This window comes from Mauremys reevesii, linkage group 4 (assembly GCF_016161935.1).
Source record: "Mauremys reevesii isolate NIE-2019 linkage group 4, ASM1616193v1, whole genome shotgun sequence".
Taxonomy (NCBI): Eukaryota; Metazoa; Chordata; order Testudines; family Geoemydidae; genus Mauremys; species Mauremys reevesii.
In genome coordinates this window covers 96,659,140-96,686,710 of record NC_052626.1, presented here as the reverse complement: position 1 = coordinate 96,686,710, position 27,571 = coordinate 96,659,140, and the positions used below count along the sequence as shown (strand labels likewise).

General features: G+C 42.6%; 1 protein-coding gene across 6 annotated transcripts in view; it reads right to left on the bottom strand.

Annotated features, from left to right (window-relative positions):
* Positions 1 to 27,571, bottom strand: part of GALNT18 (polypeptide N-acetylgalactosaminyltransferase 18) — a 496,636-nt gene that overhangs the window by 170,704 nt on the left and 298,361 nt on the right. For all 6 annotated transcript variants that reach the window (XM_039538363.1, XM_039538360.1, XM_039538362.1 and 3 more), the window contains one exon: positions 22,056 to 22,222. In XM_039538363.1, coding sequence (XP_039394297.1) covers positions 22,056 to 22,222 — 167 coding nt within the window. The remainder of the gene's footprint in view (positions 1 to 22,055; positions 22,223 to 27,571) is intronic.

The window sequence follows — 27,571 nt, the reverse complement described above, 5'->3', positions numbered from 1 at the left end:
GATTCTCCTGATCACGTACACATGCTCCCACTAGCTCCTGTCAAGCTACCGTGAGTATAAATAACATTGTAGCCATGGTAGCACAGGCACTGTCAGCAGAGTCGCAACTGAGCCATGCCAAGTACAAACCCACCTGAAAATGATGCATATGTACTTGGCCTGGCTAAGCCGTGCCTCTGCTGACGCTACCCAGGATACTGTAACTACTGGCTATTTGTACCCATGCTAGCTTGATGAGCAAGCATTAATGTGTGTACATGATCAGTAGAATCACTCCTAGGATCCAGTGCAGACGTAGTGTACAAGGTACCTAGTTCACGTTGATATAGTCACATTTCAAACTGGACCATGTGAATGCAAAGTAGGCAGCTTTTAGAGCACAGCAGCATGGTCTACACAGGGCAGTTAAAGTGCAGCACATTAGTACACTTTACAAATCACATTCCTCTGACGTGAGCTGCCGGCACCATGTAGAGAGGCCTTTAGAGCCAGATTATGTTCTCACCTCAGCGCAACTCCATTTATTTCACTGGAGTTACTCCAGATTTACAGTGGTGTAAGTGAAGCCTCCAAAATGTAACGTTACTAAATGCAGTGACATCCACATTATAACTCAGTATATGTTGGGGAAAACCAAGAGCTTATGTTTCAATACTCCTCTAAGCAACCCAATTCTTAAACCAAAATGTTCCACATACTGAACATTTTCATAGTCAAATGAACTACTAGTCCTTCCTGTAATTCCACTGAATAATCCTCCACCTTTTTTCATCTTGACCAACATTTTAAGTGTGATTGCGCTATTGTGCCGTAATCTGCAGCTGATGAAGCTTGGTTTGATACATTCTGATGAAATGAGCATATTATTCCGGAGTACTTTCCATTAAAAAGAAAGCCTTTCACTGATCAGGTCATCTTTTCTTTTTACTGTAACTAAATCATATCTCAAGTCACTCTCCCAGTCTGCTTCCTTTATGACCATGAAATGACATTTAGTTTAACAAACCATTTTAACTTATCCTCCCTGAGGTTTATTTTCATATATGTTGAAATACCACTGGGCCTGATTCTGAAAGGTGCTCGGCACTCTTGACTCTCACTGGGCTAGAGCCTGAAATGTGACTAATCTGCACAGAATATATAATCAGTTTTGCATTCCCTTGACCCTGCTACAGCCCCTGCAGGGCTCCTATGCCAGATCAGAGCAGCCTGAAAGTAGCCCAAAGGGCTGAAACTTCAGCCAAGAATTGGCCTTGGGCAGAAGCGTACAGATTCCTCTGCCAGACCCGATTAGGAATAATTTCCAACTACTTAACATTGGGACTGGTTGTGTGACAACTTATACAGTAGAACTTCAGAGTTACAAATGCCTTGGGAATGGAGATTGTTCGTAACTCTGAAATGTTCATAACTCTGAACAAAACGTTATGGTTTTTCTTTCAAAAGTTTACAGCTGAACATTGACTTATACAGCTTTGAAACTTTACTATGCAGAAGAAAAATGCCGCTTTCCCTTTATTTTTTTTTTAGTAGTTTATGTTTAAACACAATACTGTGGTGTATTTTTTTTTCCTTTTTGGTCTCTGCTGCTGCCTGACTGTGCACTTCCAAGTGATTGACTGATCAGTTTGTAACTCTGGTGTTCATAACTCTGAAGTTCTACTATATCTCAAGTTTCAGCCCAATGTGATTTTAGAAAAGCCAACATACTAAACCTTGAATCTCTAAAAATTAGCTGTTCATGCCACAATGAACATTAGCGTAAGCCAATGTGAGTTAGGCACCTAGCTACTACCCGTGCCTTTGAAAATTTCCCCCACTATCTCATTGGTTTCAATGGAACTATTTCCATAAAGGGTTGCAGGATCATCCCCTATATTTCTTCATGAGACTGACATCAGTACACCAGACTTATTTATTTTAGTGAGGATTAAAAATCATTTTTTACCATCTTAAAGCTATTTACTGGCAGAAAAATTCATCAATTTGTTTTTAATTTTAGAAGATCTGTTTCTTTCCACTTACACAGTGTTGTGCATATTTGCCAGGCGAGAAAGCTGGACAAGAAGGTAGGAACTATCATCACTCTACAGTATGTGAAACTGACAGACCATGTGCTTTGCTGTATAAACATCTTTAAGCTTCCTAAATCTTCGTTGTAACTCGATTAGGTATATGGTATTTTTTCAGCTTCATAAAGCACAATGCTGTTTGCACATCATTTTCTTCTGCTTTTCTATTTTTCCAATTATTCCAACCACATGCAAATCGGTTGGTATTTTTTTACTGCCTGAAAAGACTGCCTCAAATGTAAGATTGCATCTTTCTAAGCATTAAACAATGATTAGGTAGGCACTGGGCCAAAGGACTGTGCTGTTTAAGAGCAAAGGAACAACACAACAGCTGGCAGTAAGCAATCTTGAGAGAACTGATAATACTTTGTAATCCCAGCAAGATATTCTCTACATACAGATGAAAACAATTATTCATGTTGCCTTATTATTTGGCACTCATCAGAATTCTGCAGAAGTTCATATCAATAATTGGAGTATATAAAACACTGGATTGCAGACAAATCTCCCATGATCTGAGGGAAAGTGAATTACCCTTCAACTGGTCTCACAAACATTTGAGGCTTTGGAGCATCATTTATTCTTCTTTGCTGCAGTATGAGTGGCATTGAATATGTAAGGTCACTTGTTTTAAACAAAAGCCAAATCTCAAGGTCATCTCATCATGGTATGCCACAGTGACCACCCCACAGTGTGGGTTTACGAGAAATAAGTCTCCAAAGCACTCTCCACTCAAAATTCCTGCCCTATCATTCCATCAGGGGTTCAAGACTTGCCTCCCAACTCCCCAGAATAGGTCACAGGACCCACTCCAAAACATGAGTTACCCCATAATTTCCACAGATCCCTAGGTATCCACAGGAGGCCAGAGCCATTAGTATGCAGAAATCTGTGCCTCCACACTAGCTCTAGTCCTTGGTGGTCCCCTGCTTAGTCTCCAGAAGCAGGGCTCCCCTGGTCTGTGCTACCAAGGGCTGCCCTTGTCATGGCCAGCCTCATAAATCTTTTGAGGAGGCTTTACAACAAGAGAATATCTTTTCCTCTTAAGCTCAGTGAGGCTGGAGAGGAACAATGTTACAGTCCCCAAAGCCCAGCCTCCAACACTTTAGCTTTTACTGTTTTAATTTCAAACTCATGAATATATATTCTAATGTGCACATCTAAGTTTCATTTCCGTTCCACAAGGTTTTAAACATATGTATAAAAATATATGCATTATTGTATTCATGGTATCACACTGTTCATTCTTCATGAATATTCAATTACCAGTAGGAATTCATGAAAATGTCTGCATAACCTGAAAGTTGCCCAAACTTTTGCTGGAAGTGTGCTATTCAGTATTTGTTAGGACATTTCTTTTAACTGATCTGGGAGCAGAAACAATACTATATCATCAATGACACACCGCAAATAATCAACAGGGAACAACTGAAATCAACAGTGTGTAAACAATTTACAAACAACTCATAACCCAAAGCTCATTCTTCTGAAATATTTGGTGACTGCTTTCAAATGTTAAATTCCAAGTAGACTTGCAAGTATCAAGTCTGGTTCATGAATTATTAGTGAACCAAAAGAAATGACAAACTTCATGGAACTTTTGGCTCCACAAACATTATTTGACCTGTCTACTTCCAGTCTTGTATTTGCCCTTTGCCAGCCATTGTAGAGTCTGCATTCTCTTTGAAATATGGACTTAATATTTTCATCCAGTGAAGCAGTGACTAATTAAAAAATGCTTTTCGTTAACTTGTCCTGACCCCTTGCAGAAGTATTTAAACCTCCTCAAACTCTTGACTATACCAAGCCCCTGTCATACCTTGTGCTCCTCCCTAAGGTAAAGGTATCCGGATGAGTCCTAAAGTTAAATCATTTGAATTTTTAGCAGCTTTTTCACAGATGGGAACTGCAAACTCAGAATTAATTCTCTGAAATTCATCTTTCCTCTTCCTCCTCTTTTGAAGATAAATGTACTCAGGAAAGGATGAGAAGATAAAGGAAAATTAATTTAAGTTTCATCTGATGTATTCCTCACTTGCTATAAAGAGGAGCCCATTAAATCTTATGCGTCTTTCTACCACTAAAGATTTCTTTTTCCTCAGACAAACTCTTGCATATGTCACATTTCTTGAATGAAGAAGAGAAAAATACTTTTCCATTGCTTTTTAAATAGGCCAATTCATCCTTGCAACAACTCACATTACTGAAATCTTTTAACACAAGTCTCACCAGTTGTGAAATCTCTACACGTCTCTTCAATGGTTAAAAAACTTAAAAAGAAATCAGCTATATAGAAACAGTTTCTTGGTTCCATAGGATAACAAACCTAGAAGAAAAAAAAGCCAGGGCCATCTCACTATTCTGAACAGATTTTGGTGCTCTAGATGCCTTGAGGGACATCCAGGATACCACATGAGTTGGACCCTTACGCATCACTGCTAGTGAAATTCAGTGAAGACCACCAGGCACATAGCTTTGGTAGCACTCGTGGATGATTTCCTCATGACTGTGGACAGAGATCAAACTGAATCTAAACAGCAAGCTTTCAAAATTACTGGCCTCAAAATGCTCCTAAACCATATAATATGACCTGGTAGGGGGTTGCAAAGTAGCTCTAAACTGACCTCAATCATTCTTTCCAAAAGATCCCAGAATAGTGATGGGCAATTGCTCATTGTCCTGCAGAGACTTCATGTGTATTGTCCTTGGGCTCCAATATCATCAGTACACTGATGACAACCAGCCTTCAATCTTTTTCTCAGCTGTCATGGCAAACATCCTCACCCAGATGTCACAGTGCCCCAGAGAAAAACACTTTGATGAAAAAACAGCTACCAGCACAAGGCAAGACAGGAGTGTTGCTGTCAGGTAGACGCATTACTTTAAGGAGCTTGCTAGACTATAGCCACCATTGAAAGACTCTGTTCCTGATTTTCAAATAAGTGTGAAACCTCAGAGTCCAATTCAATTTGTTCATGAGCAGGGCCAGTGTTATCCAGAAACTGCCACTGTTTTTCACAAAATGGCTCTTCATTCTGGAATCACTAATCAGAGGGTGGGAGGGATCATTTGTCCCACCCCAGATTTCTGCCAGGAGACACCTGACTCCTCCCCAGGGTGCAAGAAAGAGTCTAAGGGCTGAATGCTGTGAGACTTGCCACCAGTTTTTCCCCTTCTCACACAGGTCTGGGCTTGGCTTAACCTCTCAGCAGCATCCACAGCGCCTCTCCCACTCCCAGCACACAGCTGGCTCGGGTCTAGCCCTCAGTGCCCAGCATCTGTCCCCCTCCCCTGCACACAGCTGGCTCTACACCCTCCATTGGCTATCAGTTCATTACAGGCGCACAGTCCAAAGTCCTGTTTTCCTTTAAAGACTGTTCACACCGTCTATTCCAGCAGCAGCTTAGAACTAAAAAGGATAGCCAGGGGATCTGCTCAAATGGTGTGGAAGGGCCTCAGCTTCTACCCAGTCTATGTGCTACACGGGGTCTGTAATACAGCCCCATACTTTTGCCATGGGCAGGGAGTGGTGGGGGGGGATTTCATCTCTCCTACTCATGACCAGATCTCAAAACTTAAACCAATAACTTGTTTGAAAACTACAAACTGCCTTGTAATCACTAAGATTTTACCTCAAGTTAGCCAACATGAGTTAATAACACACCTTTTATTCCCCAGTGAAGACAAGGCTGAAAACTAGGGAAGTAGATTTCACCCACAATGAATAAGCTGACTTGCTGTCACTAGGTCTTTTGAACAGCTACAGAAGTGCCCCTTCACTACCTCAGTCTCAGATGCTCAGTAGCTGAGGGCTAGTCTACACTTACCTGCCGGGTCGACGCGGTGAGTTCAACTTTTCGGAGTTTGAACTATCGCGTCTAATCTAGACGCGATAGTTCGAACTCCCCGCGCGCTCTGGTCACCTCCGGTACTCCACCACTGCAAAAGGCGGTGGCGGAGTCGACCTTGGAGCCGCGGACTTCGATCCCGCGGCGTCTGGACGGGTAAGTAGTTCGAACTAGGGTACTTCGAGTTCAGCTACGCTATTCACGTAGCTGAACTTGCGTACCCTAGTTCGACCCCCACCCTTAGTGTAGACCTGCCCTAAGTGTGTGCTGATGATCAATCTAGAATACAACAGTTTTTTTCCTCAACTAGACCCTTTTTTTTTTTTCCTTTTACAACCATCGGGCTGAGAAGTAGCCACCTGCATATCTCCCCTCCCCCTCAAAAGTTAGAGCTGAGTAAGCACTCTCTGTATTTAATCACTATGAAACCACTCACCACGTTGGGTCACAAAACCCAACTGTGGACCTGACTAGCCAATGGTCTGCACTTTGCACAGTCATGCACACCAGGGCGCAGTGGGTGTAAGCCACGGCCACTCTGATTTGGTAATGTTTAAATCCACTGTGCATATACACCACCAGTGGTTCTCAAACTTATCTGATCGCACCCCGTTCTGTGTGTCTGTAGTAGTTTAAACCCCTATCCCTCCTGTGGTGGCGGCGCATCACTTGAATCAACTGTGGCTTTTTTTTTCCCCTGTTGCACGAATAAGCCAACAATCCATTGTAAAAAACCTGCGACTGTGATCCATGCTTACAATTAAATGTGCACATCGCATTGAAGCAAACGGATTAATGTACAGATGGCAACGACTTTGTATAATACTATGCAAGCTTAACAGAAATCCGTCAAAATGCACAGCGCCCTCTAGAGACAAATGCACAGCGCCATCTGAGGACCTGATATGTCTGGAGGAATCAGCTTTGCTAGTTATTAATTGCTGTGGGTAAAATGTTCGCAGTAAGGCTTTTTTCCCCCTAAAGCTTCTTATGCCACTCTTCCCCGCTGCCCTGAATACATTCCATGCCACGCCAGGAGGGCCCTCCCCAAGTTTGAGAGCCTCTGCTCTACACAAATATTATGTGTGACTAATTCAGTAAAATGGTGGATTGGGCCTGTTTTGCTCAGCCTTGTTAGTACAAATTGGCAAATTGGTATTCACTCTAATACAAAATTATGGGGAAGAATTACTACCTAGATTGCTTTCATTCAGGAAAAAGGGGGAGATATTGGGAAATTGTAAAATGGAGGCTGAAATTACACTCCTAAATTCCTATTTTCCACTGTAACCTCTGTATTAGTGAAGTACACAGACTCAAGCTGCTATGCTTATCTAACTTTCCTTAGTATTAAGTTCAGCGTGAAGATATTGCTGGGGTGACGCTGAAATGAGTTCCTCTACACTTAAATCAGATATACTGTTAATGCAATCTCCTGAAAGCAGAGTTTAATGGCAATGGCCCTGTCTTATTATAAAACAAACAAAACTAAAAGCACTGTGTGGTGATAAGATTTATAGTTACAAAAAAAACTCCAACTGCACTCTGCCTACATTTAGGCTGAAATGATAGAATCCAGATGAGAGTAGTTTTTTCCATCTGTACTGAATTCCATGTCTGCAAAAGGGTGTTTATTGGTCTGCAACATTATAAAATGCTGTGGGCCTTGTGGGGAACTTTAGTTTATAGAACCATTTCCTCCTGGGAATAGGTAACATACACAAGCAAGGTAATTTGATAACAAGGTAAAAATTCAGTAACAGCGTTAAGTGTCTGATGATTTAATCCATTATCCATTTTAAGACTGGTTATCAGATCTTTGTGGATGATCACATAATTATATCAGTCTCAGAGCGATCTAAGACATAGGTTCTCAGCTTGGGTGTCACACCCCACCCTCCTCTTCTTTATGGCTAGATGTGAAGAAGCGCCAAAGTATTCTTCTGTTGTAACCTGGGGTGATGGTCTGAAAAAGGTTGAGAACCACTGATCTACGTATTGGGGTGGGTGTAGATGAAGGAATGGATAGTAAAAGAAAGGGTAGGAAAATGGAAGACAAGGCTAAGGAGAAAGATGGGGGGGGAGAAAAGGGAGATGGAAGAAAAAAGAAAAAGGAAGACTATATGACAGAAGGGAAGGCAAATGTGGGTGAGAGGAAAGGAAGGTTGAAGGAAGTGAGGAGGTGGATGAGGAAGGGACAGGTCAGTAACGGGTGGAGGAAAGGAGCATATGTCTGAGACAATGGGGGAAGGGAGAATGAATGAAGGCTGGTCATGTAAGAGTACGACAGAGGAGGGGAGAAGGAAAAATGTAGGGATGGGTGAGGGAGATGGGAAGTGAAATTAACTAATGAGGGTAAAGGTGGGGAGGAGTTGAATGATGACAGGAGAAAAATATGCAGGAGGAGGGATGGATGAGTGGGTAGAGTGGGGCAAAGGAAAGGGAGAAGGTAGATGAGGTAGAGAAATGAGAAAAAATAGAATGAATGAATAAAGTGGCCAAAGTTGAAGGGAGAAAGTACTGAGAGTGTAGATGAGGGTGGGTGAGAGAAGAGGAGGTGCAGACAATGGGAGGCTAGGAGCAGGGGGAATGGAGTGCATGACTCAGGGAGATAGATGGAAGTGAGGAGTTAATAAGGAAGTCGTACATGGGATGAAGCCGGGGGCATGAAAGATGGAAGTAGGTAGACTGGTGAAATGGAATGAGGAGAGGGAAGTAAATGGATGAATTAAAAGATAAGGTACAGGAAGCATGGATGAGTAAGGAGGAAGGAAGGTGATGGTGAGAGAATCAAACGTGTGGATGGAGAAGAATGATGGCTGAAAAGATGCAAAGGAGGAGGGATGGATACGGGTTGGTAGGACAGATAACCACATTCCTCAACAGCCTCCCTCTCTTTTCTGCTGTAACTTTTACCTCTTGTTACACTACACCTGTTTTCTCTCTCTCTCTCTCTCTCTCTCTCTCACCTTATCTTCAGACATGGAAGCACAGTTTCACTCATCCATTATTCTAGGCTGCCATAGGTAATCCCAATCCTCTTCCTTTGCCGCAGAAGCTTCACACAATACCCTACCAACCAGCGAGAAAGAGGACCGAGCAGACATTTCCACAGCTTTACTGTCGCATGGCCACGAACAAAAGCTTGACACTTGAGCTCCTCTCTCCACAGAATAAGAGGCCTCATCCTGAGTCAACATGCTGACGGGCTGGTTTTCCTAGGTTGTTTGAGAGTGATCCTCGGCTGCCGTGCTCTGTGCCAAGTTATTTGGCCAGCTCTTCTGTCTAACCCTGTTTGCTGAAGCAGATGGTCACTGGTTTAGGGTTTGTTTCTGGTTTTTGTCCATCATGTGTTTGAAGAAGCATCTGCAGTGGTCAGCACATGTGCCAGGATGCACTTCACGCATCACACAGGACACACAGCTGGCCAGGGATGAGAAAACACTTGCTTCAGGGTGGCCATAGTTTATTCGCTTGTTTGTTTGTCTTACTGCAAAATGCTAATATTTCAGCAAGCCACAGTTTTCCACAGAAAATATTTATTTACACATGTGAAAAAAATAATTTGGCTGTATAAGAGCAGCAAAAGGAAAAACAATAAGTTTTTTAACATTGAAGAATCTGGTACCTATATAGTGCATTTAACCAGTCTGCTCAGAAGGTGCCCATCAAGGGAGGAAAGGGGTTAATTTGACATTCCCATATCACCTAAAGCACCAATGCCCAACCGTTTTACACAGAAGGGCCACAAACATCAGCAGAACCTTGTATGGGGCAAACAGATTCTACATATTTTAATAAGGTTTAAAGTCACCTGTACTGATTTATATTTTAAACTCAGCTTGTTTCACGTGTATTTAGATAGAATGCACACACTTGTGAAAACTAAAATGATGTAAACATGACAACAAAATGTTAATCAATCAGACAGTGGTATATTGTGTTGAACCAGGCCACAGACCTTATGAAATATCTGGTGGGCCATGTACAGCTTGGGGGCTGTAGGTTGGGCACTCCCTAAAGGAGTAATCGAAAAACACAAGAGACCGAGCCCCCTACTTCTTTTAATACTTTTAGACCCAAATTCTGACTGAGGTCCTTACTCCATCCTCATTCACTCAAATCTCTACTGGCTTCATTAATAGTCTGCCTGTGTCAGCAGTGAGTAAAACTTGAGTCAGAATCAAGACCTTTGTGTAGAGGGATGAGTGAACCCAGGATGATGAAGTAAGAAGCTACTTTTACCATATACAAACTGTTACCCAAAATTGAACACGGAACAGGTTTGAAAATACCTGTAGTTTGATTTTTCCTCTATTTTTACTTGCCTCTGCACACATGACATCCATCCAGGACTAAAGTAGAGAAAACAAGTATCAGAGGGGTAGCCGTGTTAGTCTGGATCTGTAAAAGCAACAAAGAATCCTGTGGCACCTTATAGACTAACAGACGTTTTGCAGCATGAGCTTTCGTGGGTGAATACCCACTTCTTCGGATGCAAGAGAAGGTCTTCGGATGCAAAAGTCTTCTTGCATCCGAAGAAGTGGGTATTCACCCACGAAAGCTCATGCTGCAAAACGTCTGTTAGTCTATAAGGTGCCACAGGATTCTTTGTTGCTTTTGTAGAGAAAACAGTTGTTTCTTTTTCTCTAGCAAGAAGCAAGACTAATAGCAATAATGAGACAAATCCTAAAGGTGCTTATTCAGTTTTACTCAGTTTGGGTGAAAGTTTCTGCTACATGCATACAAATTACAGCCCAGGGGCAGTGTGTGTGTGTTTGGGAGGGATGGCTAAGATGGTTTTAAAGTATCTTTTGTGCCCTCCTATTCCCAGCTGCCGTGAGGGCCAAAATGGACTCAGGAACAATTTAGACCACTCAGAGAGATGCTCTAAATTACTGCACCCCTGTCTAGACTGCATCTGAGGAAATGCACAAATAAGAGCAGCTCAGAGTCCCTCAGGGTACTGAATGCTAAGGCCCCCACCCCCTCCTACCCATGCCTAACATGCTCCTAGCACGGGAGATTGCAAGGGACACTACATTAGATGGCATAGGCTGTCTTGCACAATGCCTGCACCAGAGGAATGCTACTCTGGCTGGCTAACTAGCTTTTATGGACCTTGCACAATGCCACAGCAAAATTCGGAGGTGGGGGTTGGGGGGGAGGGGCATAGTAGAGGAAGAATCCCCTTTCCTCCTCCTTATTTAAGGCAAATCTCCATTTAAGGCAATGGGAGATTTATCCAAGTAAGGAATAGGTGAATTCTAATTTGAATATAGATAGCAATGGATAAACCTCAGAAGTTCTATTTGCATTGTTTAACTGTATTAACTAGAGTTGTTCAGAAAATTTTTCTTCCCTGCAGAAAATTTCAACTTTTCAGACAAAAATCAAAAAGTCAAAAGTTTTTGGCCAAAACCCCAAACTTTCAAATGAAAACTAAAAAAATTGATTTGGAAATGCTGCCATGGTGGGATTTGAAGTTTGTCTGTCTCCTGGCCTTATTTTCCACTCTGGGCCAGTCTCCTAAACCAGATTATATGTCCCATAATGCACCACAGTCTCCTCTTCTGCTGAGCCACCATGGTGCACCACCAGAGATATAGTACAGATGGGGAACTGGGTCCACATAGGAAAATGGTGGCAGGAGGCACCTAAATTTCATTTTCAACATAGCATCATTTTCAAATCAGATTTTGTTGCTTTTTGGGCAATCTGAAAACTGCATTTTTTTTTAATGAAAAGTCAATTTTTTCCATAAAAAGCATGCACTTTTCATGAATAACTGTGTTTAGTTTAAAATCCAATTTTCTGTTGAGAAAGAGTTAACAGAAATTTTTCAACCAGCCTTAGTACTAACAGAGCCTGGTTGAAAACAACATATTAACACTGTTTAAACACAAGTATCAAAAGGATAGCCATGTTAGTCTGGAGCTGTAAAAAGCGACAAAGTCCTGTGGCACCTTATAGACTAACAGACATATCGGAGCATGAGCTTTTGTGGGTGAATACTCACTTGCATGCATCTGATGAAGTGAGTATTCACCCACGAAAGCTCATGCTCCAATATGTCTGTTAGTCTATAAGGTGCCACAGGACTCTTTGTCGCTCTTTAAACACAGTTTGCCTGGCCAATGTAAGTCAAATGCAACCATTTTACAAACAGTTTCTCTCAACTCAAATTTAACTCTGGATCCCATTGAAATCAGTGCCGAACTCTTACTGACTTCAATCAGAGTAGGATCTCACCCTAACTAGAATACAATTCCTAGCATTGCTGCAATTTCATATGTCTCCGTTCTATAGTATTTCTGTCTGACATTGAAAAACCCAGTCCTTTAAAAACCAAATAAATGAAGAGCCTGAATCTACTCTACACAGGCCTAGCAAACCATACTAAGTCATACTAGCATGAAGTTTGTTGTTGTTGTTGGGTTTTTTATTTGTTTTTTTAAAAACAATTCAGCTCAGAGTTCTACTGCCAATGAGAACAGAGTCACCTAAGGATTCAGTTTGGGCTGGTTCAAGTAAAGATCCAATGTTTTAGCCAAACTATTCTGCTCTCTTATGTAGTGCTGCCAACTCTCAATAAAAACAATAAAAAGGAGAGACTTATGGTATTTGGTGTTTTTCTTAAAGCTCCTGAAGTAATGCAAATCACAGCTTTCATTAAAAAAAATAAAGTTAGTTTCTAACTCATATGGTTGCAGAGGAAAGCTAGAAAATATGACCCAAGTGAAGGTTCAAAAACCAGCAGGCAAAGAAAAAAGAATCTAAAATGTATTACTTTTTAAACTCTCATAATTCTTAAGTCAATCTCATAATTTTCGTGGCCTGACAGTACTGTGCTTACAAATGCAAAATAAACCTGGAATTCTGTTCAGAAGAATAGGTTTTCCTAGGATATGCCTATTAATGACCTTGTAAACCAATCTATCAGTTTTGCCTGATTGCATTGGGCAGACAAAATGTCTTTAAATCATGTTAACATGTTTAAAATAGGTGAACCTCAAAAGTCTGGTCTACACTTATCAGCAGTGTTAGGATATTAATTCACCCAATTTTCTCTTTCCATGTATCTGTTACAGATAAACAACCCCTAGAGAGAAGTGCAAGTTTCTAATGGAACTGTACGCAACTAAACGCTTTCTAAAAAACTCTTTATTCAGCATTCTGAGGACTATGTCACAGATCTCTCAAAGGAGATATAGTTGCATACAATCCACTTTCTTCTATTCTGTACTAATTCTCTTTGACAACGCAAGTCATAAAATTAGCATACCATGATACCAAACATTATTACTGCCATTCAATAGCCATGTTCACAGACTTCTCAGAGCAAAGACTGTGAATTGTTAAACTGCACGCGTTAGGACATTTTATTCATAAGTGATGATTCAAAGAAAGAGAGAGACCTTACGAAACGTGAGCCTGCTGCAGTGTTCATTATGAACTGCAATACGGAAAGTGGCCATATGGCAGGATAATTATCGCTTTAATGTAAAATTTTGCTCTACAAATTTTAGACGTGTGAAAGCACCCACCCACCTGCACTCACCGAACAGAAGGGCACAATCTGGCCAACAATGAGCTTCTTATGTACAGTGCACGTCGGATGAAAAATATCACACAGTGTTACACGCAGTGGGTCAGACCCTGGCCCTGCTGTGCTGCAAGGGGCTGGAAAGCTTGCTTAAATAGCTAGTAAGGATTCTATTGGCACAGAAGATCTTTATCCCACCACCACCAAAACAGGAGAGGAATGTGTGAGCAAAGCACACTGCATCCCAGCAAGCCCCAGTTGTAGAATGGCTGCTCTAAAATTATACTTGAGCAGCAGCAGCCTCAGGGACTGAGGAAGCATAAAAGGTGTTTTAAGATTACCTCTTCTCCTCCCCTGCCCCTCCAGCTACATTGCACAGACCTTTGGTGCAGCAGGAGAACTGGGCCAGTTTTCAAGTCAAAATTGTGTAAATTATATTTTTGCCAAATTCTAATTTAATCTACAAATTACCTCTGAAATGCAAACGGCGTGCTTTAGAGAAAACAGAGTTGATTTTGATCTCACTAATGCCACTGTAAATCCACTGAGATCAATAGAATTACTCCACATTTACACCAATGTAACCGAGATCAGAATCTGGAACAATTTCTCTGTAATCAGCAGCACAGGCTGAGGGGTTTTTTGTTGTTGTTGTTTTTTGACATGTGCTTAATATAAAGTACATACACAAGGGTTGAAATGCTTTCTGCGGGTTTATTTAAAATTTTATTTTAACAAAAAATTACCTTATAGCACAGTGGATGAAACATTTCACATTTTAATATTATGTTTATGAAATTTTCACAAGGAAGAGTTGGCACAAAGTGTTTACATAAAACACTGCTTTATTAAACCAGAGTTTTGGAATCCGTGACATGTATTTTTCTGCTTTTAAATAACACAGTGGCATTTTAGAAATACAAGGTGGGTGAGGTGATATTTGTTTTTGGACGAACTTCTGCTGGTGAGAGAAACAAGCATTCGAGCCACACAGAGCTCTTCTTCAGGTCTATACTACAGACCCCTTGGCATTTTCACAGATTGCCTCTTTTAAACAAATGTTTGAAGTTGGCAAAGTCTTCACAAAAAGATAAACTGAGGTCAACTTAAGCATAATGGGGAACTTGAAGAACTGCACTGAGGTTTAGCAAAAGTCATAGACAATTTGCTTGACGTACCCTGAAGTGCATGAAAAAACTACTGTAGCGTATGTTGCTCAAGATAAACATAAAGAAGCTGGACATACACATTAACATATTGACATAATCCCACACTGTGTTTGCCAAATCAGCCTAAAAGAATAAAAAAATAGACCAGTTCCTCTGCTGCTTTTTCTTTACAATTAACAAGGCTATTTCCTGAAAGTCACAGCAGGGCAAATTCTGGGAAATAAATGAGTTTTTGCCATCAACTTAAATATGGCCAGCATTTGGCCCAGTGTGAAAATAAAGACCAGAATTCCATTTCAGATTTTAAAAACCAGGAAAATATCATGGGTCCAGTCCTGAGCTAGTATAAATTGACATAGCTGCATTGATTTAAATCCTTTACTGCAGATGAATCCAGGCAGTGAAGGACATTCAGTAATGTATGAATGTATTTATTTGCAGCCTGTCTGGTCTCCCTATACTTTCTCTATTTTAGAGAATGTCAACTCTACTGCTGTAACATCTCCAGCCCTGGCTCCTGTGACTCTTATAGCGGTGATGTCACTGAAAGACTGACAATCTGGCATCAGTTCTGGGCACGTGTGCGGTGCCTATGTTTAGGGAAAGTCTTCAGACCACAATTGCAGGTTCTTGTCTCCCCAGGAAACTTTGCAGGGAAATCCAGAGTAACTCACTTATCTTACTGGCAGCAGTGCTCACAATCCCCCAATAACACAAGCACAAGTAGACACTAAATGACAAAAGCTGGGAAGCCCAGTCTGAACAGCTGATGTAAACTAACAAAGAAAATTGGAAATAAAATGTAAAACACTAAACTAATAACACACAACCCCATAATCCAACCATCCTTATACACATCCAGTGAACGGACCCCCATACCCAAACACTCAGTATACATTATGGGTTAGAAAGCAAGTCTGAAGTACAGAGAAGTCTAGCTGGCTTGTGGACAATGTGGCCCAATGCTGCAGGCAATTGGCTCTAGAGATGGAGCAAGAGGTCAGGTGAAAAAAAAGCAGCATGGGTTGGAGATTTTCCAGGAGCCAATGGGGGTCTCTGTAAGGGAGACACCTACTCTAAGCCATGTCAGAAAGTCACTCACATCCACTCACAGTCTCCATTCTCCTCTCTGGGGACTATATTTCAGAGGAAGGTGAGACCAGACAACCTGTCTCTCCTTGTAGGATGTCTCCTCTTTTGATCTTCAGCATTTTCAATGAAGTCCTTTCTGGCAGTACACCAGGCTTTAGCTCCCTCAATAACCAGCAAGGAGTGGATCTTGCAGCGGATGAGCTGAGTGACCTGGCGATGCCCTGTGTTCCACTCACAGCTCCCCGTCAGATTCTACTATACTTCAGTTCTCAGTCTTTTACTTTCCCTCCTGGTCTATTTCCCCCCTCTCTGGCGACTGTTCCCAGAAGCAACAAGTGGATGCTGAAGAGGTGGGTATGACAAGCAGGGTCCAGATGCCCCAGGAATAGAACAGGGGGATCAGAAACCCAAAGAATAAACAATTGAATCAGTTGATTGCATACATTAGTATTGTACTATAGAAGTGTACCAAGTAAGGACTGATGAAAGCTGATGACCCTCTTCTGGTCATTGATATTATGGGGTGATGTATGTACGGTTAGTAGGTAAAGAATTATGTATGGGTGTTGGAAACGTGTTTCTAAAATGTGTTCAAACCAAACAATCTCAGTAGAGCAAATAAACAAGTTTGTCATGGACAGAGTAGTTTGTCAGACACAGCAACGCTGTTTTGCCTGTTTACATGCGTCTCCAATGTAAACTGAGCATGGTGAGGCCAGAGACAATGGAAGTACAGTAAAACTTGCCTGAGAGATGACCTGTCACAAGTGACTACTTGCAGAGGCCACGGAACATCATCGTTCTCTGTTGTGCAAACCTTTGAAGAGACCATCTCTTACAAGTGACCACTTTTGCTAACTCCCATGAGTGGTTGCTATTGGCAGGTTTTACTGTACATTTGCATCTAAGGTAAACAAAGCAATCAAGTAAGCAAGTTAACCAGAGCATGAAAAAGGGGGTTGGCATTAGCACCTCAAAGAACAAGCAGCAGCAAAGAGAAACTTGGTCTGGGTTTACTTTTCAAAGAGTACATTTCTTCCATTTTATAGTTCAGAAAACCTTTGAAAGTGAACCCTGTTAGTTATCCATCAGTTAGGGAACAAAGGGGACAGCACCCTCTGATTCTGTAAATGTTGGATCCTCTTACCAGGAAGGGCTGCAGATGTTGTTAACTTGATGTAAGTGAGAACGCTGTTCAGGCAAAGACATAGATACTAGAATTATGCTTTAGGCATTAGAAATGGTGTTTTTGTTTTGTTTATAACCGTACTGTGTCTTTTCCTCTTAGTATCACTTAAATCTCTGCTCTTTAATAGTCAACTTTTTTGTAGTTTTACTATAAAACATTTCAGTGTTGTTATATTAAAGTAAAGAGAAGGGTTTCTCAAACTGGGGGTCACAAGGTTATTACCTGGGGGTCGTGAGCTGTTAGCCCAGTGCCTGGTGAGGCTGACAGCCTCAGCTCTGCCAGGCACAGGGCTGACAGTCTGAGCCCCTGTTAAATTAAAATTAAATTATCCCGCCCACCCCCGTTTTTAATCCAGAAGAAAGGGGGTCATGTTCAGAGGGTTACTGTGTGAAAGGGGTCACCAATACAAAAAGTTTGAGAATCACGGGTAAAGAGTGAGTCCTCAGCTAACCTGTCAGGATGATGTGTGCACTGTCTCTTGGGAGGAAGCAAACGTAACTTCTATGAGTGCCCAGTGAGAGAGACTGGATACTGCAGAGTGCAGTCTCTGAGGAACTCCTAAACTGGGGTTCACTGATTGTCACCTGCAAGGACGGTTGATACTGGCAGAGTCTTGAGGAGTTTGCTGGTGAGGTACACAGATTGATGTGGCAGGGAGCCAACACACAGTTTAGGCCTCAGCACAGCTCTCCCTTGCGGAGCCAAAATGGTAACATGGTGGCTTATTGTTCTGGGTGTCCTGGAAAGAGTATCACAGTTGAACACTGAGTTTGGAACAAGATCCCAATCAGAAACCATTGGGACAGATTTTCTTCAGGAGTCACTGCTGCAAATTAGCCTGTTTTATAGGTCCCCCTTGGCTCTAAAGGGGCATACAGCCAGTGCTCCCGAACAGTGATAAATCCCATGAGGATTACACAAGTCTGACAAGTGACTGTCCATATTTTATTACCTTTGTTTCCAGCACTATGGAAACTTGAATAGAAAAGTCAAATATTTCTCTTTTACTGGCAACAATGGTGGAGTGGTACCAAAATCATTGGTATTATTATGTAATGGAGGGCCACAGCACTGGGCAAATCTATACAGCTGAGTTTCTTGGATCCAAAAATCTCCAAACTGGGAATGTTCTGAATCAGATCTGGATTCAAATTTGCAGCTCGGGGCCACCTTCAACATATATTAAGGAAATATGATCCCTGTCCTCAGGACTGTTTATAAACTAATAAAGACACAGACCAAACATAACATAGTACATAATGGGTGCTAAAACAGAATGGGGGGGTGTGAATGGGATCTCCTAAAAGACTAGTGCTTAAGGGGTTGCTGTGATTTCCTATCCCTTCCATTCTTAGGGATAATCTTCTCATTGAGCCAAAACTACCATATAATAGACAGCAACAGTTTCCAACCAAAGGAGTAGAAAGGGTCCCTTCCTATGCAACTGTAAGGATGAGCTGTTATGAAACATTCATGTAGGAAGGGCCTGATATTACTCCCAATTCGATGTCAATAGGAGCTTTGTAATTGACTTCAACAGGATCGGGATCAAGCCCTTATTAGCCTTTGCACCCTCCTAAACCCAAATGCTTAACTTCCTCCATGACCTGCCTTTGGTATTCCAGGCTTTGGAACGGATGATCCCAAAGTACTTTTGAATCCAGACCTCTTGTGTTCCAACAGTACCACCAAACCAACAAGTTCTCCCATGTACTTTTGCCATCATATTATTAAGCCTTATATGGAAGATTCAGTGCTGAAGTTCTATAGGGACGTTTCAGAATTCAAGTCTACTGACATAAGCTGCATTCAACTTTATTGCTGATTCTCAATTCACACACACACCCCAGCCACTTCCCACCCCAAATGGACAACAACAGCAGGAAGTAGAAAGAAAAAAAAGTTAGAGTGATGGAAATGTCTCAATACAGCCATGTGCCAGGCAACATCCAAGCCCTACATAATGAAACTCATAAACAAGCCAAACAGCCTGCACCAGTTCACAAGTGGTTTCTGGATCACTAAACTTCTTTTATATATATAAAAAACAAACTATAAGAGAACTAAATACTCTAAACTCGGGGGTTGTACCGTTTGACTGGAGATTAGCTAATATAGTTCCTATTTTCAAGAAGGGGAAAAAAAGTGACCCGGGTAACTACAGGCCTGTTAGTTTAACATCTGTAGTATGTAAAGTCATGGAAAAAATATTAAAGGAGAGAGTAGTTATGGACCTTGAGGTCAATGGCAATTGGGACAAATTACAACATGGTTTTACGAAAGGTAGATCATGCCAAACCAACCTGATCTCCTTCTTTGAGAAAGTAACAGACTTTTTAGACAAGGGAAATGCGGTGGATCTAATATATCTTGATTTCAGTAAGACGTTTGATACGGTACCGCATGAAGAATTACTGGTTAAATTGGAAAAGATGGGGATCGAAATGAAAATCCAGAGGTGGATAAGGAACTGGTTAAAGGGGAGACTGCAGCGGGTCATACTGAAAGGTGATCTGTCGGGTTGGAGGGAGGTTACCAGTGAAGTTCCTCAAGGTTCGGTTTTGGGTCCGATCTTATTCAATCTATTTATCACTGACCTTGGAACCAAAAGTAGGAGTGGGCTGATAAAGTTTGCGGATGACACGAAGTTGGGAGGTATTGCCAATTCAGAGAAGGATCGGGATATCCTCCAGGGAGATTTGGATGACCTTGTAAACTGGAGTATTAGTAATAGGATGAAATTCAATAGTGAGAAGTATAAGGTTATGCATTTAGGGATGACTAACAGGAATTTTAGTTATAAGCTGGGGATGCACCAGTTGGAAGTAACGGAAGAGGAGAAGGACCTCGGAGTCCTGGTTGATCGCAGGAGGACTATGAGTCGGCAATGTGATGTGGCCGTTAAAAAAGCTAATGCGGTCTTGGGATGCATTAGGCGAGGTATTTCTAGTAGAGATAAGGAGGTGCTAGTCCCGTTATATAAGGCGTTGGTGAGACCTCATTTGGAGTACTGTGTGCAGTTTTGGTCTCCCATGTTTAAGAAGGATAAATTCAAACTGGAACGAGTACAAAGAAGGGCCACTAGAATGATCCGAGGAATGGAAAGCCTGTCATATGAAAGGAGACTTGAGGAGCTCGGTTTGTTTTCCTTAACCAAAAGAAGGTTGAGAGGAGATATGATTGCTCTCTTTAAATATATCAGAGGGATAAATACCAGGGAGGGAGAGGAATTATTTCAGCTCAGTGCTAATGTGGACACGAGAACAAATGGATATAAATTGGCAGTCGGGAAGTTTAGGCTTGAAATTAGACGAAGGTTTCTAACCATCAGGGGAGTGAAATTCTGGAACAGCCTACCGAGGGAAACAGTGGGGGCGAAGGACCTCTCTGGCTTTAAGATTAAGCTTGATAAGTTTATGGAGGGAATGGTTTGATAGGATAACGTGATTTAGTCAATAAGTCAATAACGTGCGACCACTGGTAATTAGTACCGAGGGTCAATGTTGGGATATTGAAAGTCTTTTTCCTGAGTGTCTGGCTGGAGAGTCTTGCCCGCATGCTCGGGGTTCAGCTGATCGCCATATTTGGGGTCGGGAAGGAATTTTCCTCCAGGGTAGATTGGCAGTGGCCCTGGAGGTTTTTCGCCTTCCTCTGCAGCATGGGACAGGGGTCGCTTGCTAGAGGATTATCTGCTACTTGAAGTCTTTAAATCAGGATTTGGGGACTTCAACAGCTGAGCCAAGGGAGAGAATTATTTCAGGAGTGGGTGGGTCAGCTTTTGTGGCCTGCATCTTGCGGGAGGTCAGACTAGATGATCATAATGGTCCCTTCTGATCTTAAGTTCTATGATTCTATGATAAATACGTGATTTTTTATCACTCCATTGCACTACTACATCCCACATCATGCCCTAAACCAAGAACAGCACCGTATAAATTCTGCATGCATCTCACCCACACTGCTCTATGATTAGGTGTCTTAAGAAAAGCTAGGTCAGACATGGTTGACTCTAAATGCAGCGTTATTCACTGGGGCTGGAATCAGACTTAAACACCCTTATACAGCCATGGTGCTAACAGCATAAATCCAGTTATTTTGTGTGTCTGTCTGGGATTTGATTTTTTTCTTGACAGACAATAAAAAGAGAGGAGAAAAAGAAGGAGAGTTTCAGCCTTAGGAGAGGAGCTTATTTACTTTGCCTGCTACTGTGTCTTTGTTCTATACAAATCCAACGCACATCAGCGATTCAGTAGTGGATCCCAGTGTGCAGGAACAGGGAGTCATGTAATAGCTGTAACGAGGCTAGGGATGGAACAAAAGCCCTTCATTTGGCATTCCCCTTCAACAGAATGCATTTTGATCCCACTTAAATTTTATGAGTTTGAAATTAACTCCCAGCAGAACCCAACCTTTCAGAAAGTTAAATGCCCCACGGGCTGCTCATTTAAAATTTCATCTGCGATGGTTCCAGAGGATGAAATATGTAAGTAACGCCCAGCATGGCCCCACTGAAAATCATCTAAGGAAAGCACTAAGCATGTCGGAAATTAACTGGCCTGCTCCTCAGCCTGAGGGCTGGAAAGTCCACGTGGAGACATGAACTAGGTGAGCAGCAAACAATGAGATTGGGACTGGCAGACAGAGCTTATGAGCAGTCAGGAGGAACAAAGAGTTAGCAACCTGGTGGAGAGCAGCCAAGGAACAGACACAGAGATAGGCTTTACAGGAAAGAGACAGAGCACGCAACTGAAAACTAGAGAGGTACAGGGAGCAGGCTTCTGGGCCCAGAGACTGGAGGAAGAGGATGCCTGGGAGCAGAGCAGAGTGCTACAAAACAGTAAAATCCTTTCCAATGTCTCCCATCCCTATTGTTCTAACTATCAGGGCTCTACTGAGCACATTAAACACAGGGAATGATGTTCTGTTCTCCGCCTCTGTTCTCACTGACTTCAGTGTCAAGTAGTTGTGCTCAAGTAGTTTGCCACATTTGAAGGCAAAACTTGTCCCAGGAGAAGGGTCAAACACACACATCTGAAATTCTAACAGGATGTCTGTGATCCAAAATTTAAGGGAAATTTGTGTTTACAGTCATACACAATCCAGTCTGTATGAAAAAACTGTTTTAAAGAGAGCCCTTACCATTATTACTGTTATCATCCACTAAGATAATTTCTTTGAGCAGGTGAGGAGGAGTCCGGTCAATAGCAGAATGAATGGAGCGCAGAATCACTGAGAGGGCTTCATTAACAAATATGAAAACAATGCTGACCTCAGGAAGGCTGTTGGGAAATGTGAGGTTTCTGCACCTGAAAATAAAATACAATAAATATAAACTGTTGTAAGCTTCTGAGATCATTATAGCTGTGTCTACACTGGCATTGCTATCGCTGGTGGGAGATTTCCCAAAACTGCCTGTGACCTAAACTTCAGATGATTCTCTCGGCCTCTTGAGACTGAATTGAGCTGGAAATCATATAGGAACAGAGATTCTCTTAGTATTTTGATATTTCTCCCTTCCCCCCCCCATCCCCAGTCACAAAAAAAATCTCAGGCAGGCAAAAATGAAAAATACGTTTTTGTAAAAAACCAACTAAAAATATGTCCAGGTCCAGAAGAGGCTCAGTTTTAATTTTAAGCAAGCTGATTCACCCACCTCTAATAGTCACACCAAAAACAAGTTCATACAGCATCCACCACCGTTGGTTCTTATGCATCAGTACAAGAAAGTAGCAGTTACAGTGGTATTTTGATTTACTGATCTCTACTTGCAGATCAAATTTTACTTTCCATAAGCCAATTCCTATTTTTGCTGATGTGTTTGCCCATTCCTTCTACTCATAACAGGACTTTCAATTGTAAGGATCAGATTGAAATGTAGTCTTTGATTTTCTTTGATGTTTCCAAAAGGCCTGAAAGAATGTCACACCTTTTTGAGTATTACTCCACTGCAGATTAAAAAAAAAAGTGGAGTGCCACTTATAGTCAATTACTGTACCACTTGACTGAACTACCTCAGCACTGAATGCTTGGTAGTTGCTCTGTCCTCCAAAGCGTGATAATTTGCTTTCATGAGCTTCTGATTTGGGAAGATGTCGGTTTTATGACTCTATATATCATGATCTTTCTGAGGAAATGACTGAAATACAATTTTAGTCACACTGATCCTTATAACAGAATTTCACCATACTTTTAAAATCACTGGTCACATTTTTAGTAGGAGATCAGCTCAAAGTCTAATTACATGCCTGATCCTTTCAGGTGCCAAGGACCCGTAATTACCATTGGTTTCGGTTGGTATTATGTATGCCACCTCATAAGCACTCAGCAACTTGCAGGACTGGATCCCTAAGTATGTGCAATTCCACACACGTGCACACACCCTCAATTGCATGTGTAATTCTATACACACTATCAGTAGTGTACACAAATAATAGACTCCACAGAACTACATGCACAAAATTGCATCGACATATTTAGAGGCTACTGACCAGCAACATTCCCTGTAAAACTGTGTGGCTGCACAGCAATCTTGAGCATATGGCACAGGTCAGAAACCATGTCATTCACTTCTGCTCTGTGATGCCATCATGTGGTCCTTTAAGAACCCGCTGTGCTCACTGCTCGGCCAAGCCCAGGGCATGTGTGACCCCAACCTCCTCGCTGGGGGCGGGGGGTGGGGAATGAAAGCACTTCCAGTCTCAGAGACATGCTCACCCAGTTCTGATGGGGCCAAAGCACTGTGCACTCCCCCCGCCACCCCAATGTTTTCCAGTGACACCGCGGTTGCTGCTGCGGAGAGGCAGCCAGGGAGGAAGCTGTGGCCCAGGCCCTTCTTGGGAACAACCAGCGGGGGCCTGAAACTCCCAGCCAATGGTGGGAGCAGGGACAAGTGTGTGATACTGGGGAGGAGACACACCTACACAGTCCTCACGACATACAAACCGCCCCCCCCCATGTAAGCTTGCTCTAGAACAAAAATGTAGTGCTCACTAGAATTTGCAGCCTTCTCAGTAACAGAAAAAGAAATCAGAGGGAAAACTGCTGACCAGATTCTGATCTCAGTTTCACCAATGTATAACTGGACTGGAGTGTATCTATTTCGTTGATGTAACAGAGTGGAAGTCGGTCTGTTTGAAAATTTGGCCCCAAACGAAGTATGCTGTAAACAGGCCAACAGCTTGCATGCACTAAAATAATTATCAGTGTCAGCCTAGGAAGATGCTTTTGTTTTATCTACTATGTCAGTGTCTCCAACATATAGACAGAGAGATACAAACACAACATCATGGCATAACGAACCAAAAGGTAGTGATTTTCCTTTCTGCTATGTAGCTGTGGGAGTCAATGTACAATACTCTCAGTTGTGCACATTCTAGCGGTCTTCATCACCAGCGATACTGTAGCACAGAGAGAGAAATGATGAAGAAACAGCACCAATAAAATATAGCAAAAGGCATTGCTTAATAGACAAAGAAGAACAGTTTGATTTGGTGAAGAATATTTCCAAAGCCAATACAAAAGTGCTGAAAACAACGAGTTTTAAAAATAAAGCCCTAATCAGACTCAATAGTGACTTTCTCTCTCCAGTGCCAGTTGGATGAAGGACTTATTGCTCATTTGTGAAACTCACTGAAAATACAGTTTTGTCAAAGATTATGATTTGTTCATCCATTAAACCACCTAAATTAAATTAAAATAAACAAACAAGCGCTACAACCCTTTCATAAACTCATGTACAAACTCATGTCCCCCCGCTCCATGGAAGATGGGGTAAGCAGGGTGCAGGAGCAGGGGGGAGTGGGACACCCTCACATTAGCCCCCCTCTTTTTCCCCTCCCCCCCGCACAGCAAGCAGGAGTCTCAGGGAGCAGCTCCAAGGCAGAGGGCAGGAGCAGCACATGGCAGTGGGCGGTGGGGAGGGACAGCTGCAATTGCTAGCCTGCTGGGCAGCTGCTGCACAGGGAGCTTAGGGGAGCAGGGAGCTGATAGGGGGGCTGCCGGTCCACCCTGGTTCCAAGCCCCCACCAGCTAGCTGCAACGGGCTGCTCTTCCTGCAAGCAGTGGACAAAGCAGGGCAGCTGCCAAACGACGTTAGAAGGGAGCATTGCACAACTTTAAATGAGCATGTTCCCTAATTGATCAACAACGTAACAATAAAACAACGTTAACCGGGATGACTAAGTGAGGAGTTACTGTATCCAAACTGAATTCCTGCTTCCCACTTTTCTCTCCCCCATAAGAGATAGAGGGCTGGGGCTTATTTTTTCCTGGCTATATTTGTTCACATTTTTTCAAATTAATCTCACTGGGGCTGATCTTCCATTGGACAGACGTTCACATCAAATTAAAGTACGTGCAAACTGATTGCCATCGTGACTCGGTAGCATTATACATTCATTTTGTCCAGGTGTAAGTGATTAGAAAGCATGCAGGAAATGGAGAATCAGGGTCCAATTGTTTCTAATCCCTCCCGTCCCTTTTGCATTAATTCTTTTCCCATCCATTGTGTGGCCCATGAGTGGTTTTCACTTCCAGCAGGAATCCTCTTCCCTTAATATAGAAGGGAAACATTGGTCATTCATGTCCAAGAGAGAGAGAAAGAATGACCTACTTATTTCACTTACAAACTGGATTTCAACCTAAATATCCAGGACACAAGGCATTTATACACTTGCACATCTATCACTATCCTTTCTTGGGGGAATTTTATTCAGTAGGAAACACAGCATAATTCTAGCTATGAACCATCAAGTAAAAGGGGCGGAGGTGGTTAAAATGGACATTGAGGAGCATATGAATGGGAGGATATGACATGGCTCAAAACTTTGGGTCCAATAAGCTCTAAGAACAGAGTGATCACAACACAGCAAGTAAGAACTCCTGAATTCTTATGCTACCTCTGTGGTCCTGGACAAGACACTTAACCTGCCTGTGGTCCGCATTCCCTATTTGGAAAGTGGGGCTAACACCAGTAACCCTTCTCACAGGGGCAGAGTTGAGTATAGGGGGTATGTCTACACTGCAGTTACATACTCATGGCTGGCCTGTGCCGGCTGACTCGGGCTCACAGGGCTTGGGATAAGGAGTTATTTAATTGCAGTGTAGACATCTGAACTTGGGCTGCAGCCTGAGCTCTGGGACCTTCCACATCACAGGGTCCCCAAGCCCAGGTGTCTACACTGCAATTAAACAGCCTTGCAGCCCAAGCCCCACAAGCCCAAGTCAGCTGGCACAGGCCAGCCGCGGGTTTTTAATTGCAGTGTAGACATACCCTTAGTAGTTACTGTTCGGTGTTTTTAAAATGTAAAATCGTAGATATTTTATTTATCATTATAATAACCAGTATCATTTATGTTGGAGTCTGAAAAATTATCTCCAGTGGCCACGTCTGCTAAATTATATAGGGCTAATAAAGCGAATGCAACTGTTGCCATGGTTATCTGAAACTTCTAACGTTCTATTTGCAGCACGACTTGTAAGCAGGGGGAAGGATACATGATGATTCTTCTTCAAAATCTCTGCCCATGAAGAAAATCTATCCAACCAGGGCATGTACATAGCGGTAATGAACTTCACTAAGTCACAGTAAAATCAGTGTCCCTGTTCTGTGTTCTAGCTACTGGATCTCACTGCCTCAGCAGCAGTGCTTTTCTACAGGATGATATATGGCATTTAGTAGTAATGAGATAAAATTCAGCATGGGTGCAGACAATGGGGCAGGAGGAAGCGGGGGGGGGGGGGAGGGAAGAGAGAGTGCTGTGGATGGCTTTAGGCCTCCCAAAATGTAGGGATTACGTTCATAAATAAAGGAAACACTACATCTGGAACAGAAGTTAATTTATCTCACTTGATTAAAAGAGGACAAATGTAGTTATGGTACAAAAACTACACCTGGAAGCAATATTAAACAGCTATTATTTTATTACTTTTTAACTCTAGCCTTCCCAAATAATAAAAAAAAAAAATAAGTTGTCTATAGGCCCCTGTTCAGGAGTGGTGAATCTCTATGGTGACCAAATGGAAGGGTGAACTGATTCTGATAAAATAAGAACTGATGCAAATCACAGACTGAGCCAGAATGGTTTTCAAATCTTGGGAAAGATTCAGGGCTGAAAGTAACAAAGTAACTTACTTAACAGCACACTGGAGCCCTGAGCAGGGGGCAGGGCCTCAAACAGAGGGGGCATGACCTCAACCAGAAGGGGCGGGGCCTTTTGAGCCACAGGATTTAAAGGGCCCTGGGCTCCAGCTGCTATGCTCGGGGGCGATTTAAAGGGCCCGGGGCTCCCGGCAACCAGTACTGCAGTGGAGCCCCGAGCCCTTTAAATCGCCACCTAAGCCCTGCTGCCAGAGCCCCAGAGTAGCAGCAGCCGCTGGGGGCTCAGGCGGTGATTTAAAGGGCCAGGGACTCCACTGCAGTACTGGTGGCCGGGAGCCCCGGGCCCTTTAAATGGCCCCCGAGCCAAGCAGCTGGAGCCCAGAGCCCTTTAAATTGCCGAAGGAGCTGCAGGGCTCCCAGCTGCCGCTGCTATTTCAGGGCTCTGGTAGCAGGGCTCAGGCGGCAATTTAAAGGGCCCAGGCCACCACTACTGCCCCAGGCCCTTTAAATCTCCGCCCGAGCCCTGCTGTCAGAGCTGGCAGAGATTTAAAGGGCC